At 34.4% G+C, this 20,810-nt stretch overlaps 1 protein-coding gene across 1 annotated transcript in view; it reads left to right on the top strand.

Annotated features, from left to right (window-relative positions):
- LOC140437921 (uncharacterized) overlaps positions 1-20,810 on the top strand; it is a 224,775-nt gene that overhangs the window by 161,282 nt on the left and 42,683 nt on the right. The window contains exon 5 of the mRNA XM_072527709.1: positions 6,737-6,958. Coding sequence (XP_072383810.1) covers positions 6,737-6,958 — 222 coding nt within the window. The remainder of the gene's footprint in view (positions 1-6,736; positions 6,959-20,810) is intronic.

Below are 20,810 nucleotides of genomic sequence, written 5' to 3'. Positions count from 1 at the left end.
ACCAATGCAGTTGCCCGGGTTGTGGCACGTGGAGCCATAAGTGAGAGTTAGTTGTCATATGAGGACAAGTTATCAAGAACCATTTCCCGCCTATGACGCTTGATGTGGTCGTTCCGATAAAAGGTGCTACTTCTATAACACAACTCTACACCCCCTTTTGCATTTACGCCGGTTTAATTTCACAACCTGGAATCTTGGACCTTGAATGCGACATCAATGAAAAAACTGGAATCATTTGACATTTGAGCTTTGGGTGTACAGCAGAATTCTGAAAATATCATGGACAGAACACGTCACAAACAAAGAGGTTCTGGGAAGGATGAACAAAGAAATGGAAATTTTAAATATAATAAAAACAAGAGAATTAGATTATCTCGGATATATTACACGTGGAGAGAAATACACCTTGCTCCAACTGATTATGCAGGGAAAGATCCTACGAAAAAGAAGCATAGGGAGGCGTAGAATGTCATGGCTGCGCAACCTGAGAGAGTGGTACGAATGTAGATCAAATGAACTTTTTAGAGCAGCCGCCTCAAAAGTCCGATTAGCTATGATGATTGCCGACCTCCGCCGCGGAGATAGCACTTGAAGAAGAAGAATTTCACAACAACGATTTAGTATCCATGTGTATTGTTATACATATTTATGATTAAAGGAGTTATTGTTGATTTATTAAGTTGTTGGGTACACAATATTATATAAATCTGTTGTTATTATCATTGTTTTACTTTTCTCCAAAATGGACCGATGATATTATTGTTTTTCCTGTTGGGCTGTTGAACCATTAGGAATTATAAAAAAGGATTTTATTATCGATTAATTCATCTTCTGATCGAGTGTCTATTGGTAATATTGGGATATTATGCTGATGTAGTTTGATATTCACTGTTAAGAAATTTTTAGTGACCATTTCGAGGTTTATAATTTTATTTTTTAGTAATGGTTTGATTAAAACCGATATTCCCCATTTTACTCGCTAGTTTAGCTTTAAGCCATGTTTACTTCTTCTTAATAAATAATAATTTAAACGAACTATGAAACTCACTGTCAATATCTATATATAGTTGAAATTTGCCTGTACTTGACAGTATTCTCTTTTAAAGTAATATTTTGCGATTTCAAAAGCAAATCCCAACGCTTGAAGGTTCAGACATGTTTAAACTCATCCTAATATCGTTTGTATCGAAGCAAGGCCTTAAAAAGACTGCATCTCGTACAGACATGCCACGAGAGACCGGTGTCAGAGCATCGACGCCAGATAGAAAAGAAAAGTTGCTTTAAATTGACTTTTATAGATCTGAACTCGCTTGTCGGCAGAGGAAACATACTCTGACATGTTATGTATTGTGTAAAATGTATGGCGCATAAAGTTAGAAGTGACGTGTGTCCGGGACCGACGAGTGACGTTAAAAAAGATTGATGTGCAATCACCATAAAAACCGAATAACTCCGTTGTATACAGAAGGCGGTGGAAGTAAACATTTAGAGAGGGCGGAGGCTGAAGAAAACTGCTTTATCGATAACCGAGAAGATTAAATCTAAGCTTTTCAATAAGAACGCTTGATTGATCAATTGAGTGTTTGTTGTGATACAGGTTTCAATTTATTATAGCGAAAAAAGCAGTGTTGTAATATAAATAAAATTAATAGTAGAGAAGAGAAAATTAATTTTTGCTTTAAAATAATACTATTTATATTTACCTTTTTATCTTTAACTTATTCATCATCAGATCATTAGTGATATTTTTTTTAACTTCCTTTATTTATTGCAATATGATATCAATATAACAATAAAGACCCTTTACCTATATTTAGTATATATTATCAAATTTCTGACATTTATACAAATCAGTAACTTATATCTAGTTCCTAGCAGTGGAGAGATCTAGACAATCCAACCTCTTAAGTCTTTTAAGATGTTGTAACATCAAAAGGTTTTTGGCAAGTGGATTTGGTTGAGTCAATTATCTCTTTAAGTGGTTTGTTCAATGAGTGACGGATGCTTCTTTAACTGTTTTAACATTAAGGTCATGATGAATAACACCATTTGACACATACCATGAGCATCATATATCATCATCATCATCAATCAGCCCTGAGTTGTCCATTGTTGAACATAGGCCTCCTCTAGACTTTTCCATCTGCTTCTGTTCTGCGCCTCTGCTATCCAATTGGTCACAATTCTTTTGAGGTCGTCGGTCCATCGCGTTAGGGGTCTTCCTCGGCTTCGCTTGTCAGCCCGTGGTCTCCACTCAAGCAATTTTTTTGTCCAACTGTCGTCTTTCATTCTTGCAACATGTCCTGCCCATCTCCATTTTTGCCTTGCATCATATATGGATACCCAGATATTTGACATCGTTCCTAGCAGGTAGTAAATTTCGGTTTATGAACACTTAGAGGAAAGTTTTCTCTTTTTAACGTGAAGATGATGTAAGTCTGAGGGTTGAGTACCGAGTACATTTCCTAGATGGATTCCTGCCAAGATCGGATATAGAGGAGTGCAAGCTTCGCTATGTCAGACCTTGTCAAATGCCTGCAAGACGTCTACTATGGAATTTGTTTACAAGAGCATGTCTAGCTGTTCTGACTACTTTATGCATTTGCTTGATGGTACCATGTTTTTGCCTGAAGCCAAATTGGTAGTTTGGTAATAAGTAATTTTCCAAGATAATAGAGGTTCGATTATAATCATAAGGATCTTTTTAAAAAACTTCTGTGATTTCAAAAAATTTTATTTTTTTTTTGGGTGGATAGACTCATCTGATATGGGGCGACCAGTATGTCTAAAATAAGTTTTTTGTCGTCTGCTTGAGCTTTTTTTGATGGGATTGGAATACAGACATAAGATGTTCCGCAAAAGTACTTGGTTTTTCTTTTTTACTACTAGCTTATATCATCGTCTTTCCTAGGAGTCTTAGTTTGTTCTTGGAATTTCAGTTTCCATAGTGAGTAGTCTTAATTTTCACTTACAGAAAGGTTTTTCAAAAAGTGTTTAATACCAGCAACTTTAAAATTCGTTTAGTGCTTCTTTGAGTTGTCGAGTAGCTCTATTTAGAATTTTTTGTCTATTGGGGCTCGAGTACTGTACCATTTTTCCCTTAGTTTCCTTTTTTCAGGGATCATATTGTTTATATAGTCTGGATATGAGCTTGGTTTTTCTTTACAGGAGCTTTCTGGAGTAGCAGCTCAGGCAGCTTTTTGGATTGACGTAGTTAGGTGTTGTATTGCATCAACAACATCCTTTGTAGATTTAGGTGGCAGGTTCAAATTGATTTACTCAGAGATTAACTCATTAAATATGTTTCAATTTTTCCTGATTTTGTTTAATGTTAGCGTGATTAGGCTAGCTCTTGATGTGGCATAACTCTTCTTCTTTATAAGTGTGTTTACACTTATAAAGAAGGAAGAGTGATAAGAAGATAAACCAAATTATTGATGATTGAATATTTAAGTAATTAGAAGCGATTCTTTTTATGGCACAGAAGCCAAGATATTTTTCGCCGGTCAATGTGCCAGTAGGTAGGTTGACATATGTGGATAGGATGGCAATTTTATTAATTACGGTACTTTTGGGTAGAGTTCAGCCACGGGTGGTAATTATCCTTGATCCCATCGATAATGCTTAAAGTTACCAGTGGCGATGAATTTTGGTCCAAGTTTTTTATAGTAGTGTATTTTCCTTTATTAGTTTGATTGGTTGTCAATAAATAGAAAATAAGTTTAGGTGTCCATGCCATTTTTCTTTTGATATCGAGGTGGCATATATATTTAATTTTCTAGGTTTCTTTGTTTCATAGTGCCTAATCTCATTTAATATTATCATTGCAGTCCCGCTATCAGCTTTGCTTTTTAATAGTACAGTAGAGTAGATTAGATCATTTTATACCTTAAAATAACGTATATTTGTCATATTATGTATCTCAGAAATCAGCATGACATCATTGTTTTGTTGAGAAATAAATGCTTTTACTTCATGATTATGGCTGGTGAAGTCGTTGGCGTTCCTGACTTTAAATTTAGATTTTTAAACATTTAGTTTGATGATAATAGTCATCATAATCATACGCTCCATGATTTTTTCTGTGTGGTCATACGTACTCCCCCTGATTTTGTGGTCACAGGCACCAAGAATAAAGGCACTTTCTGATCTGTAGCCAGGAGTAGGAAATATATACTTGATCTTTGTTTTGTTACCACTGAATACAGAGGCTAATGTCTGTCAATAGCAAGAAGTATCATCTTCTTAGTACTAGCATCTAAGTTATTTGTTTGTTAAGTTCCAAAGATTGTTTCCATATATCAGATAGAATTACAGGTAAGCTTAATAACCTACTTTTTCTTGTAATAATACATTACTGAATTGTTTGAGAAAAGTAAGTTCGTGTAACCTTCTGGCTAAGGTCTAGTGTTAGGGTGTTCAGGTCGCGCAAGCGCCCCTAACATGACTTAACGACTACTTTCGTAACCGGGACCGACGGCTGTACGTGCCCTCCGAAGCACGGTGGCAGCTCAGTTAAATTAGAAATTGAAAATTTTGTCGGTGCCAGGATTCAAACCTGGGCCCTGCAGCTTGTTAAGCCAGTAACGCAGCCACTGAGCTACGGATGCCACATTGTTTGAGAAGATTAAGATATAAATAAGTATATCCAAAGAATTCGGTGAAAACAGAAAGCAGAAAATTATTATCATAATCATCATCAGTGGCATTACATTTTTTTATGAGCCAAAACCAATTTCAGAACAATCCTCCATTCGTCCCTGACTTTAACAACTTTTCTCCATGCTGTAACCCCAATAGATTTAAAATTGTTCTCTTAGTTGCCTTGATACCCAAGTCTCGATCTTTCTCTGGCTCATTTTTCCATCTGCCCTCTTCGGTTAAAAATATTTCTTACAGTTGCACCTTTCTCTCGCCCGGTTACATGCACTATCCATCTAAGGCTTGCTACATTATTGAATTTAACAACGTCAGAATCTCCAAAACTCCTATACAACTTAAAAGTTTTTAAGAATTTGGCACAAATCTTGCTCTTTAATTACTTCATAATACATTGATTTTAGGATTTTTTACTCGAAACGTTTAAGCAGTTCTTGGTCTTTTTGGGTGACTACGTTTCATCTCCATATGTTAGCATTGATCTTATAAGATTGATACTGCACTTTGCAATAAATGAACTATCTATCTATACAAGGATTTTTACAGCTGTCGCCGCCTTCCTTCTTTCAGCCAACGTCTCCAGTCCTTTCTGTTCTGCCATTCTCCATCTCTAAGGTCTCATCTTTCCATGGCCTCGTCCACTTTCTATTGGGTCACTACCCCTTTTCCTCCTTCCTATTGGGCTCAAATCCGAAATCTTTGCTATCCACCTTGTATGATCTGTTCTTCTCACATGTCCATACCAAATTAAACGTTTTTCTTCAATGTAGCTGAGTATGTCTTGTTCTACTGCCATTCTTCGTTTTATCTCCTCATTTCTGATGCGATCCATTTTTGTCACTCTGCAACTTCTTCTCATGAACTCCATTTCAGTTGCTGTGATTTTGGACCTGTTTCGTTTATTTATTACCCAATTCTCTGCTCCATAGGTCATTATACGGCGTTCCAAGGTGTTATAAATTCTCTTCTTTGTATTTCTGGTAATCTGTCTATCCCACAGTACCCGTTCATTTGTTTAATACATGTTTTTCTCTGTGCTAATCTGCTGGTTATCTCTTGCTCGGTGGTTCCATTTTTTAAGAGTATATAGATGAACTGAGATGATTAAAAATCTAGTTTTGTAAAAGTCAAGTATATAATCCTGGTTCTGCTGCGAAAACTCGAATATATATTAGTGTCTTTATCAAAAACATTTCAAAATTGCGTACAACTAAAGTTAAAAAGACCTCAAGGTTAGAAAATCCACTTTTCTCCTGAAACAGAGTATTCCAACTCCAGAAAATGTAAGGAAATTACGAAGTCCTTAAATAAAATGGAATAAAAAGGGAAAAACTATTGGTATCAATGCCGTTCGTGGTGAGCTTTTAAACAACCGCGGTAAATTTACTAGATAGTGTCTTGCCGAGTTTGCAAGACATCTTGCCAGTGGAAAGTGTTGTAAAATCAGGAAAAGCTAATAAAACACCAAATAAATATTGTCCAGTAGCACTATATTAAATAGTAAGTTTATTAAATCAACACCAACAAACAACCTGGCTATTCTTTGGATATATTTTCACATACGGAAACTGTAGCCTCCTCCGTATAGAGCTTAACAATAGGATGGCCAACTAACAACCTAAAAATATTCTTTGAGGACATGTTTTTTAGCCACAATAAACACCTAAAATATCTAGGTGTCACACGCAACGGACGCTTAGCTTTAAGAAATATCTTACAAACATGACTGCAAAACGCAGTAACTCGTAAGCAGTAAATATCCTGTACTATCGTTCTTATCTACTAGATTGTAGAATCTATGTTCCTAAAGTCCAGACTTTATAGTAATATAACAAAAATTATAGTATTGCTGTTGTTTTACGTCTCATACAATTTTAAATACATATATTTAGATTATTTAAGTGATTAATGTTATATTAAATTAATAATATTATTCAATTTGCGCAATAGTCTCCAAAGCAATTAAGGGCTAACTATGTAGTTAGGCGGCAAACACCGATTTTCGATAAACGACCGACTCCTAATCCCTCGACGTATGTTTTTCACCCGCTAACAAGTTGTCTTTTCTTTGATCCAGGTCGGGAAGGTCTGGAATCGTCCGTCTTGGGTCTGGAATTCGTCGTGCGGCACAAGCACTTCAAAAGAGGCAACATGAAGTTGAAATGTCTGGCGACGATCGCCACACTTTACCTCGTCAGCAACGAGGAGAGCGTTGAAGGAGAAAGGCCACAGAAGGCATCGGTGTTGGAAAGTCGAGGGACCGCGGCGCCGTCAGGATCAAGGGCAGATAGGGTGCAAGGTAAGGGAATAACAAATTTAGGCATTTAAACAGTAACATTTATATATACAAATATAATCCTATTACGAGTATTTTAAGTTCTAATCTTACCAAAACATATCAGAGACATAAGGGAACTTATTAAATGTGTGATGAATTAAAAGATATACCGTTTTATTACCTTTACCACTATTTTTGTTTTATTTCTACAGTTTTATCAAATAAGTAAGTGTAAAAGTATAACTAAAACTATAATGCGTTCATTGAATTATTAATTTTACTAAAAAAAAGTTTACAATTTTCATATAATTTTAAAATTTTAAAAACTGTATTAAGAGGGCTGGTTCAAACTAGTTAAGAAAGAGTAATTAAGGTTATACAGACAATAGCTGATCAAGTTTATTAAAGTCTTACCGATATTGTTGTTCCATACACTGGCGGATTCTGGCGGATTTGTAATCCTCATATAAGTATGGTTGACACACATGGATTCTTGTATCATTTTGTCTGTAGCAGATTAGCGTGTATCACGGTACTTTTTCTGTTAGCTGGTCGCTATTATTAAGATAGGCGGAAAGTACGTCTGTTGTATGAAACCCAGCTATTATCAGTAAATAATGTGACAAAAACGTCTGTTGTCAACAGAAGTCAACAGTCAAGAGCGAGCGAAAAATACGTCCGGCTACCACCAGAACAAAAATCAGAGAGAGCTTAAAAGGCACGTTCGTTTTGTATGGGCTTAAATAGCTAAGAGCGAGCGAAAAAGGTGTCTGTAATCCATGAAAAGAAAGCTTAAAGAGACAAACACAGCGTCTGTTGTCCACGCGAGTCAACAGTCGAGAGCGAGAGATTTTTGTTTGCTAGTCTAAAACTGTGTGTATGTTTAAAGAAACTTTGTATGTTTAAAATCAGAAATGAGTGATAGAAATTATCACTCAGGGTTGGTTTAAGTGATGGTTTTTAATATTTAGTAAATATACTCCATTAGAAGCGATAACGACCATCCCAAAAAAAACTGATACATATTGAACTCAGTAATTTTTTTGATCCGAAATTTAAAACAAGTTTTAAAGGAGAAACAATTAATAGTGCTTTATTATGCTCACGCCAAATTTCGTCTAAGATACGGGATTTGTTTTTTGGTAGCAAGAAGTCGTATTAATGAAGCCTTTATTCTACTAGGCAGAATAATACACTCTATTGTTGATATCCCCCATAAACCGTAACCGGTGAGGTGCAATTTCAGTTACATTGAGCGTGATGTGGAGTCCCACGGACTGATTTTTAAAAAATAAAGAAAAAGATTTATGTATTTGAAAAAATTTCACTGAAATAAGTTCCAACTGGATGAACTTTATTCGCTCATAGGTATATAAGTATTATATAAAAACAGTTATTAAAGTACCTTTATTTTACAATAGTACTGAAATTTCTCCTCATTATAACAGGTCTCCACAATTTCATCAATTAAACTAAAGTGTTTTTTGCGAAGTTTAGAATATACATATAGTAACTTCATGAATTTGATTTGGGATATATTTTCATTATTTTTAAATAATTAGACATGACAAATGCATTGACAAAACTCATGTCTAATATTTGATGAAAAATAGCTATTAGCCAACGTCTATTCATCCTCGATGAGATGTAAATGGTGCATTTTTCATCTCATGCATCAACGCCTCCTTTTTGTTGAATTTATAGAATGATATTATTTCAGGTTTGTTATTCTCAACATCCGTAGCACGACAGTAATGTATAGAGGTTAATAAGGATTACAGCCTTGTTTCTCTTAGGAAAATATGAAACTAGCGTTTCATGTTTTGAAAATCCATATATTGCAGAACTAACTTGTTTTTGTTTGTTTGCCTTAAACTCTGGGCTATTTCCCTTTTTAATTTTCTCATGGTTCAGTCACAGTCCAGAGGCTATAGGTATGGCCTCTGGACTGTAACTATTTAAGTAGATGAAGAGAAGAAAACCAATTATCTGCAGTACATAATGTTCTATTACTGCCAAATAGAGATTTTGATAGATAAAATACCGATTGTGTGTTATCAATGCATGCATTTTTTTCCAATGGTAAATACATCTTGACAAATATAACAGGTGCCATGACAACAACACCAACTGCTGCAATGGAGTTGATCATTGGCATCACGCCTCTAGATATATATGTCAAAGAGGTGGCGCTAGTGACAATGATACGACTGCGCTCAGCTGGTGCAAACCTTGATGTAGGAATGGGACGATTGAGAACCCGTTTCGGGCGGGGAGAGCTGGATGCGCTACCACTGCTACAGGCAGGCTGCGACTCAATTGAAGCAAAGTTTGTCTTTAACAAACCCTACAAAATCGACAGTATATGAAGACAAACGTGGCAAATGCCTATTGCATATACACCGATATCTCCAAAATGAAAGAAGGCTCAGGATGCGGGATATACTCCAGATCACTGAACCTAAAAATAAAGTGGGGTATGGGCAAAAATGCCAGCGCAGGTCAGACAGAACTGACTGGTATCTCCATATCCGCAAAAGAGATAACCCAAAAAGGTATAGCAGGGAAAACTATAATGATCTGCACAGATAGCAAACAAGCGCTACTAACCTTGAATAGACCTCGTGTCACATTAGGTTTAGTAATGGAGTGTCACGAGTCACTAACTCAACCTTCCGGTGGTAATACCATCATCATGAGGTGGGTTAAAAAACACAATAGGAATAAAGGCAACCGCATTGCTGACCAATTATCTAGAAAGGCGGCAGGCCTAAGACTCTTAGGACCTGGGTACCTTTTTGGTTGGTCAACTACAACAATCGCGAAAATTGTCAAATGTCACTCCCCTACGCAAACTGTAAAAAGATGGGAAAAAGGACAAGGATGTAAACTTGCCAGGGTAACACTTAGTAACCGTGAAGATTCAACATCAAAGAAGTTCTTGGGAATGACCAAGAAAAACCTACGTTTGGCAGTTGGTTTTTTAACTCTGGTCATTGTCAACTAAGCAAACACCTCCACATACTGGGGCTAGCAGACACACCTCTATGTAGAAAGTGTAAACGAGAAGACGAAACTGTAGAGCATGTCCTATGTGAATGCCTGGAGTTATCGTTAATACGAGAGTACGCGTTCGGCGAGTCCTGGCCCACACCTGCCCACATAAGAAAGATGTCTCCTGGTGACTTGTCCACCTTCCTAGAAATGGCAGGATGGACAATGAGCTAAGGGTGACAGCTCCCTGGGAGGATGCACAATGGGTTAATTGTGGCCTAAGTGCTGTGAAACTTAACTCGCCCTCCCTACTCTACAGATACAGATACATCTTGACAATTTTTAAAAAACATTTCAAAAATATCATTAATATGAGCAGCTGGTGTTTCTTTTAGTCTTCGTTTCCTAGATGTGGCATCATCAAACCTCAGGCAATTTTACTAAATCATTTTCTGCTCATAACAGTTCTAAAAATCTCTCTTCCGATTTCACCTGCAGTAAACGTGGAGTCAATATCTTCATTATTAGATTTATGGATCGCGTTTTATATTAGTATGCCCAACAAAGCTTGTATTCAGTACTATCCGTATCTTGTTCCTGTTTTTACAGCAAACCTTGTTTGAATTTCTGCAATCTTTATATTTTTATACTGCACTATGATATTTATCATAGCTTTAGAAATGAGAATGTTCCATATATCTTCTGGAGTAGCTTCATCTCCTAGAGTACAATCAGGACCTTTTAACCTTGGTAGGTTTATGAATATATTATGTTGTGGAGTTTGCACATTATTTACAGGTTAATTTACCGCCCACTTTTGGCGAGATTTCCCATAATAGTACTTATTTCCAATTTCATCCTTATTCTCTTGGTCTAGTTCTTCATCAATATGTTCATCATCTGAAAAAGATTGTTCAGTATCATCACTTTCACTTAAAGGTCGATATTCATGTTTTTCTTCGATATATCCATCTTCTATATCAGACAAACCGATTCTTTCTCATTATATCTTAGGAGTGCCTTTAAAATGATTGTCTAATGGATTAACTTTTTTTGATGTACTAGGCAAATACATCTAAAAATAAGGAGTTTTTCACAAAAATCTTTAATTTTATAACAATTACAAAACTTACCTTAACGGTGAAGTGGAGTCACCGAGACTCTGATTTCTAATTTGAACAAGTTCACACTACCATGGCTGAATACCCAGCTGAAATTACTGTTAACTTCCAATAGCTAGTAAATTGAAGGTACATGAGGGTGCCCAAGATTCAAGGTCACCGGAAAAAAGTTACAACAATTTCTAAGGTACTAGGAGTCTGCGTGACTTCAGCTCACCGGTTACGAGATAATACCACTTGCAGACAATAATTTCAACAATTCAAAATACTGCCTTTGGCTCCTCTTTATATAACTAGTCTATTTGTAACCTAAAAAATTGGAAAAAGGGCAAGTCCAGAACATAAACAGTAGGTAAAGATACCTTACGTTCCCCAATCTGCAGGGAAAATATATTTTATATTTTAAGTATTCTAGTATAGTGGGAGACTTTTTTTATAAATTACCAATAAACATAAAACTGTGTAGGAGCATGACAAGCTTCAAACTAAATTTAAAGGAATTTTTAAGTGTGCAAATTTACTATTCAGATAAAGAATTTCTTCAATTTATTTCTATATAATATCTTACTATATTTCGATTCTACACAAACTATGTTTATCAAAAAGAGAGTAAAGTATTTATTTATTTTTATTTATACAAGGTGGTCCAGAATTATGTACATTAATTTCTAGAGCTCATAGTACGTCCAAAAATAAGGGTACTTCTTGTGTACACTTTTTTATAAAACTGAATAATAATAGGGAGATACAACCCTTTAAAAGGGTGAATTGAAATTCTTATTTTTTCAAATATCTTCCAAACAATTTTAAATACGGAGTTCATATTTTGGGAGTGATTATAAGACATTAGGATAATTAATTTCATGTCACCACCTACCACATCCTATATTAATACAGGGTAGTTTTGGAGGTTAAGTGGGGGTTATTGCGTCACATGTTTTTTAATTTTTAAATATTTTAAAAAAATATTTTAAAAATTGTTTCCTTAGACTTTTCTACGCAAAAAAGGTGCTCTTGTAATATTTCGATAGATATCACCGTTTTCGATTTATTTAAACTCGAAGGTATACATGTATTTTATTGTAATCGTTACATTTCTTAATATTCATCAGTTAGCTTTGGAATTGGCACTTGTGTTGGCAATAATATTACAAATTAATGGAAAACTTAATTAATACTTAACATTTAATTAATGGCGAAAATAATATTTCACAACAACTGTTCAAAATGAATTTCATTTTGTTGAATACATAATCTAATTCTTTTATTTAGCGAACGCATTAATCCATTTAATGTTACTGGATCGTTTTGTAAATCGGTAAATACTTGTTCAATTTTGTCTCTTAACTCATTTACTTTATTAATTGGAGTGTTATACACTTTTGATTTCAAATAACTTCATACTGTAAAGTCCATTGGATTAAGATCACAACTACGAGCAGGCCAATGAATCGATGCATCCGCATCCCGGCCTATCCACCTATCAGGGAAATGTTCATGTAACCACCTTCTACAAATTCTTGTGTAATGTGGTGTAGCACCATCATGCATGAAAAACATGTTTCTTCGTATTTGTAATGGAATATTTTCCAAAATATCATGTAAAATATTGTCTAGAAAATTGTAATACATGTTACCATTTAAATTTCCGGGAAAGATGTGGTATCCTATGAAACTATTTCCTAAAGTAGCTGCCCAAACGTTTATCTTGAACGTGTGTTGGAAGTGAGTTTCCATTGTAGCCCTTGGATTTTCTTCAGCCCAGAAGTGCATATTTTTAGAATTGAACATACCTTGTCTTTTAAATGTGGCCTCGTCTGTAAACAGAATGTTGCTTAAAAAATTTGGTGCAGTTTGAACTTTATTTTGCAATACTTCACAAAAATCAACTCTAAGTGGCATATCGTCAGGTAACAATTCCTGCACCTGTCGATAGTGGTAAGGATGTAATTGCTCTTCATGCAGAACTCTTAAAACACTTTGATGGGAAATATTCGTTCTTAATCCTAACCTGCGTGTACTTATTGTGGGGTCATTTATTACAGCATCCAATATTTGCTGTTCAACGCGAACATTTCTTGCTTCTCTACGACGACCAGCATCTGTATTCCTTCTTTGAAGACAACCGGTTTATTTCAGTCGTCGTTCAGTACTTACAAAAGTCCTGGCATTGGGAATATTTCTGTTCGGATACTTTTCTCTGTAGCGTCTTACAGCGGCAGCAACATTTCCCGAACATTCCCCTAATACTAAAAGTATGTCTGTCATCTCAGAATTTGAATAGTGTGCCATATTGCGGGCAAACAAATTTAAAAATATAGCAAAAGAGACGTGTTAAACAAATTTCACTGTCGAGTACAATAAAAGTGTAGATAAAATAATTTAACTGTTATTAAACGTCACTGACAATTCATAGACTACTTGAGATTAAAGTGCTGTTGCTAACACAAGTGTCAATTCCAAAGCATACTTGATGAATATTAAGAAATGTAACGATTACAATAAAATACATGTATACCTTCGAGTTTAAATAAATCGAAAACGGTGATATCTATCGAAATATTACAAGAGCACCTTTTTTGCGTAGAAAAGTCTAAGGAAACAATTTTTAAAATATTTTTTTAAAATATGTAAAATTAAAAAACATGTGACGCAATAACCTCCACTTACCCTTCAAAACTACCCTGTATTAATATAGGATGTGGTAGGTGGTGACATGAAATTAATTATCCTAATGTCTTATAATCACTCCCAAAATATGAACTCTGTATTCAAAACCGTTTGGAAGATATTTGAAAAAAATAAGAATTTCAATTCATCCCTTTAAAGGGTTTTATCTCCCTTATTATTCAGTTTTATAAAAAAGTGTACATAAAGAAGTACCCTTATTTTTGGACGTACTATGAGCTCTAGAAATTAATGTACATAATTCTGGACCACCTTGTATAAATAAATTCCCATATTCACGCAAATAGAACAAGAAACATCTCATAATTTAAATGTGCCTAGGGATATTACCTGCTAATATTCAATAAAAAATTAGTAAAGAAAAAGAATCCTCCTTGTAAATATGAAATTTAAATATTTCCATTACCTCTGATTTCCAATCGCCTATCGGCTTTTCTCATCACCACCAGCTATTACAAAATTCCACACAGCATCTTCCTTTGTACGTCACTCGACGTTCCGGCCCCTTCCGCCTCGAAAATTAATATTTTCCACGTCATGTTCGACGGCAATGTCTGATTTTGAATTTACACACTGATGGACAAGCACTTGCCAACCTTCGTTCTATTGATAAAGTCCTCTATTTGCAAAACGTGACTCATCTTAGGGAATCTTGGATAACTATAATCGATTACCGATGAGGCTCTGCCGGCAGTTGTATCAATCTTTGCATGAAATATTCATTGAGAGGATTATTCTGTTCCACTTTCCAACGAAGAATCGCCAGTTTTATTGCGTTCGCATGTCACGGTTTGTGATGTTTTTGTTTGGAAAGGGTACCATCAAAATAAATGTTTATTTGCAAATGTGGAAGCTTTGTGTTAGTGCTTCTCGCCGTTTTTTATTGACGTACAAAAGGTTCGATCTAATATTCTGTAAAATATTAGAGTGTACGAGTTATAAAACCGGTATTTTTGTATTTAAATTAATGTTTTTACCTTTATTAATAAAAAATGTTTTTTTTTTCAAACAAAAAATCCGGTATATAATTGGACGCTTTATTATACGATGATTTTTTGTTTATACTTTTACAAACAATGTAGATAAAAAAATAATATTGTTCTGAAGCTATTTTCTTGTGGCATTTTAAATTAATTTATATTTAAATGGGAATAAGCCACAATTAAAGGTTAAAATACGTTTATTGACGTTTCAATTTCCACTTCGGAAATCGTTCTCAAAATACAAACATTAGTCTAATACTAATGTTTGTATTTTGAAAACGATTTCCGAAGTGGAAATTGAAACGACAATAAACGTATTTTAACCTTTAATTGTGGCTTATTCCCATTTAAATATAAATTAAAAAAAAATAATAAAATAAAACACAAGATAAAAGCGTTACAAAATGTCCCAACATCACCAAACTTTTTTTAATAGATCTTCTTCCTCTTCCTCTTTATAAACAGCCTTTGCGTTATGGCTTTGTCAAGTCTGGTTTCTGAGTCATATGTCATTATTGGTCTTATACTGGTTTTATGAATTATTGACTTCATCTCAGTATTAATGTGTCTGTTTCGTCATATTCTGATTCTTTGCTGACTACTGAGGTTGTCATATTAAATTCTTTTGCTCTTATGTTAAATCTGTGGACCAGTCTTTACAGACTATCTTCATCTTGGGTTATCAATATTGCGTCGTCTGCGTAACAGAGTATTTTTATTTGTTTGTTTCCCATTCTGTATCCTCTTTCTTTGTTAACGCTTTTGATCATTTCATTCATGATTAAATGAATGGGGCTCAAGCACAGGGATCAATAAGTCCCCTTGTCTTATTCAGCTGCCTATTTCTATAAGTTCGATAGTTTTTATAATATTTAGGGAAACTTCTCTATTATACAGAAGATGGATTACGTCTTTGAGTCTTACTCTGTCAAACGCTTTCTTTACGTAAATCGGACACAAAAATGCTGGCCTATTATACTTTAGTGATTTTTCAGTAATTTGTTTTATAACGAATATTGCATCTGTACACGATCTTCCACTACGAAAACCCTGTTGTTCATCTGCTAAACTTATCGTCTGATTTATTAGTACTTGTAAAATTTTAGTTGTAAGTTTTGGGGCATTATTTAACAATTTTATACCTCTGTAGTTTTTTGGCTGTTATCTCCTTTTTGTAAATAGTAGAATTAGTTCGCTCGTTTTCCATTCTTTCGGTATTTTATCGTGTTTCCGGTATTTTGTTAGTAGATGGTGGTATTATTTATTCACAATGTGACATTACTTTTTTTCTTTCGGCCTATATCTACCTTCTGCTTCCAAAGAAATACTTCTAGATATGAAGACAGGATTTTTCATCAAATTTCCCACTTTACGTGCAGTCGATATGCTACGTAACGCCATCTACTTTTGTACATCTCTGAACTACATACTAACCGCTAATATATTTGAAACTACGTTTACGTTTTGGAAACGAAAGGGTATAGCCGAGGTAACTTGACTCCAAATTTTGGGGTAATGTTTGGCATCACAAAAAATAAAGATTTACCAGATTTTAGCCCAAAACATTGACACATGACTTCAAAATTCCATAAAACGTCAACGATCGTTTTTTGACCATAATTCACTTAATTTTTTACCAAAATAGATTTTGTTTTTTTTTTGTTTAAAGGTTTTTTTGTGCTCTAAAAAAACTGTTTGAACCAAAATGAGAGTAGGTGGGAAATTCAAATTGATTTGAGCGTTTAAAAATTTTAAACGACCATAAAACAAAAATTTAGATCGTCGAACGAAATATATATATATGATGCACGATCACCAAAACTAGGTTTCAGATTTTTTTCGGAATTTCTAAAGTGGTAAAAAGCAGTTAAAAATTGAAGAAACCAGTTTTTTGCGTTTTTTTAAGTTACATTTTTAGTTAAAGATGCGTTACTCTCTTAAATGTTATTTTAGTAAATAGTCAAGATTAATACCTTTAATTTGGACCTCAGATGAACCAGTTTTGACCTTTAGAAAGAGAGTTATGAAATTTAAAAACGAAATTCTGATTGGAACATCCATGGAATAGGAAATTATGTGATAGGCAGAGACCTCATAGAAGGTGCCTGAGAAAATAGAGTACTATGGAGGACGAACACAACAAACTCATGTTGGGAAAAGGCCGAAGAGGAAGATGATGAAAATCCAGCAAAGCAATATATACACGCACTAGATGTTTAATTATTATTAAGTCAGTACTTAATACCCAACCAAACTCATACCCCTCCTGCATTTTTTCGGGACTTTCGGTAGGAACAATTTATAAGCTAAACATAAAATGCGTTGTGTAGTAGCTGATTGTTTGAGTCATAATTAGATAAGAGATGCCGATAACTCTGGTAGGTTTCGTGGTTTTCTCAAGGACTCGGTAGTGGAAAACTCTGGGTTGTCGTAAAGACAAATTTAATACTAAAACATCAAGGCTTTGTTCCAAATACTTTATGGATTGCTGTAATATGAATCAAAGAAAGTACCTGAAAAGCTGAAAAGTAATGATGTTCCTTTTCTTTATCTGTCACAATGGAAAAGTTTATTCATAAATCAACTTAAAAGGCAGGAATGACTTTCCAAAAGAGAGTCGAGGAGGATTGTGGAACAGATAATTACACAATCTCTTTCGCTCTCAAATGTATTTTAGAATTAATAAATTAAACCTAAGATATAGGAAATAAGAGAAAATTAAAGAAAATTGTAACTGAAAACCTTGTGTTTCATTTGTTTTGTCGATTTTATTACAAATAATTACTGATCAATTATTTTTATCAGTTTACGAGCAAATAGACGAATGCTTCATCCCCTAATTGAGACGGGCACTAAATAAGACAAGCCAATCAAAAGAGAGCTAGTAAAATTTACGAAGATTACCTTCCTAGGATTAAAAATCGAAGAATACAAAAAAAAATTTATTTATTTTACAGATTATTTTTTGTCTTCTTCTTCTTATTCGTGCGACTAAGATTACTCCTGTTTGTCTGCCTCTTATTCTGTTTCAGTCGCTGTTGACTGTACATTATCTGTCCACCTTTTTGGCGACCTTCCAATGGGTCTTCTGCTATAAGGCTTGTTGTTTTTACAGATGTTCACTAATCTATCTGGTCCCATTCGGTTTACATGTTCGTTCCAATTTTTTTTCCTGTTTTTATCCACCTGTTAATATTTTGTATTTTGCATTTTTCGCGTATACTTCTGTTGGTTTATCTCTCTCTTAATTATATTCCCGCTATTTATCTTAACACTTTTATTTCGATATTGTTGATCTGTTGTTTCGTCTTTTTTGTATCGGTCCTTGTCTTCGCTGCATATGTTAGGATTGGTCTTACTGTTGTCTTGTATACTTTCATTTTGCTTTCCGTGGTCAGATATTTGTTTCTCTATATGGTTTCTCGGAGGCAACCACTTACTCTTGCCGCTTTTGATGCTTGCCTTGTGGTCTGTGTTCTTATATCCCTGTCACTAGTGATCTCTACTCCTAGGTAATTAAATTTCATTACTTGTTCTACAATTTTGCCGTCTATTTCTAGTTTGCATCTACGCGGCTCTATACTGATCACTATACATTTAGTTTTTTCTACTGACATTCTCATATTAAGTTTGTTTGCTGTGATATTGAAGGTGTGGAGCTGCCTTTGTAGGTCATTTTCGTTATCAGCAATTAGTACTGCATCATGGGCATAGCATAGTATCGTGATTTTATGCGCTTCCAAGTGGTATCTGTGTCGTTTTCTTACTTCGTGAATTATTTGATTCATCACCATATTGAATAACAATGGGCTGAGCGAGTCTCCTTGGCGGATTCCTCCTTTTAATTTTATGCATTCTGTTTCCCCTGTTGGCATTATAATTCTGGTCTTGTTGTTCTTGTTAATTTCATTAATTGTCCTTATTATCTGATGGTCTATTTGTTCAGCTTGTAATAAATTTAAGATGTTATTTCGCTTCACCCTATCAAAAGCACTTTTTAAATCTACAAAGCACATGTATGCTGGTTTTCCATATTCAATAGACTTCTCTATTATTTGTCTGATAATAAAAATTGCGTCTATTGTGCTGCGGTTCTTCCGGAAGCCTTGTTGTTCATCTGCCATGTTCGCTTTTTCCTCGATTTTATCTTTTATGACTGCCGTTAACAATTTTAATGTTCTATTCATCAGACTAATGCCTCTTTAATTTTCAGGATTTCTCGAGTCTCCCTTTTTAAGTATCGGTAGCAGGAGACTTTCCTTCCATTCCGCTGGTACTACTCCGGTATTTATTATATCGACGAATAATTTTAGGAGCCATTTGCGTAGTGCTGTTCCTCCATATTTTAGCAGTTCCTTGTTTATCTTATCAGGACCAGGTGCTTTTCTGTTTTTAATTATTATTTATTTTTTGTTCGCTGTATTATTTATTAATTTTTTAAATCAAAATAATAAAACACCTATTATTCAATAAATCGAAAATAGTTCAATAAAAACCCTATTAACTTATAAAATAACTTTTAATTAAAAATGCAAGCACCGATGTTCTTACGCGGAATATTTAAAATCACTCTCATTGTGACGTAATGCGCGAACTCGTCCCAATTTCGGACTCGGGAGTATCATACCTGTCATTCTTTGTACCATAATAATAAAAAACTGTTTTTTATAGTATCATGGCTATGAGTATACGAGCGTATTACGAGAAATCACAGCTCAAGGTCTAGACCATGCGCAAGCGTATTAAAAAAAACGAAACGGCTGGGTTCCTGTTGTGTTTCTAGGAATAATGTAAATTATTCTCAATGCCATAGGTTTTAATTGAAATATTCTTTTGTCTGTCTTCTCTGTTACCTCTTCTGTCAGTCTCTGATCTTTCTTGTCTCCAGAGTAATACATCGTGTAATTTTCTATTATTTTTCTATATATGCGCTGTATCGCAGCCAATGTTACAGTTTTTTGATTACGGGCATATTTTAGGCCCTATAAAACAAAAAACAATACCTGATTCTTGCAGCATAAATGCAATTTGTGGCACAAGTAAACTATATATTGAAATAAGTCACTTACGGCTATATTTTTATTCAACTTTCTTGAGGTAAATGTACGAGAGATGCAAATCAAGTAGATTGGTAAAATTGCACAAATTTAAATACTTTTACAAGCATTAAATTATAGAATTCGCACATAAAATTGTAAAGCATTAATACCACACTAATAGTACTTTCGTAAAACTTCTACTAATAGCATTATTTTTCTTTCGTCTGGTTTAATCTGATCCCTTCTCTGGGTTTGTCATTTCCCGAGATATTTACCCTTATTAAAACACGAAACATCATCCAGTTTACGCGTCTATCTTTTATTATGACTTTTGTAACTGTTGTTGTAGTTGTGAAACTTTTCTTATCATTCCAACGCACGACGAAATTAATTCCATAACTAGACGGAGCTGTGTTTAGGTGTTTACCTCGAACCACAACTAGCTAAAAGCAACCTACCCCGCTTGACAACTGTGAACTCTGAGGTTGACAACAAACCCGTTTCATTTCTAAAGTGGATTTATATGTGAATTTCTCCCGGATTTTGCCTTCGCAGTTATGTTCATTTTTCTAAATGTTGACTCAAGATTCTTGAAAAATGTGTTTATTTGTAGTTTTGAGTGTTTTAATACTTTTCTTAATATTATCATAGGGAAACATTTTTAAATAATATTTTTTATAACATTATATTTGAATTAATGTGTCTCAATACCAGAGATTATTGATACAGGTAGAACAAATAATATCAATTAAAAGTTTACCTGAAAAATAAAGGAATACTTAAATTTTATGAAACATGTTTATAGCTGTAGAAAGATGAGGGGATTGGTGATGCATGTTATAGTGTAAGTAAGAAATATAATAGGACGCAGGTTTTGATAATAATTCCGCTGTAAAATATAGTGGATGGTTGTTCTGGTAATTAAATATGTAATTGAAAATATTTATTTTTTATATATATTCAGGTATTCTACAGTATTCACTGCCTTCCCTCGCTCAACTGTTTTCATCTCTCTCTGTTGTCCCATTCTCCATCGTTTAGGCCTCTC

Source organism: Diabrotica undecimpunctata, chromosome 3 (assembly GCF_040954645.1).
Source record: "Diabrotica undecimpunctata isolate CICGRU chromosome 3, icDiaUnde3, whole genome shotgun sequence".
NCBI lineage: Eukaryota > Metazoa > Arthropoda > Insecta > Coleoptera > Chrysomelidae > Diabrotica > Diabrotica undecimpunctata.
The sequence above is the reverse complement of the archived record's forward strand: the minus strand, read 5'-3'. Positions and strand labels throughout refer to the sequence as shown.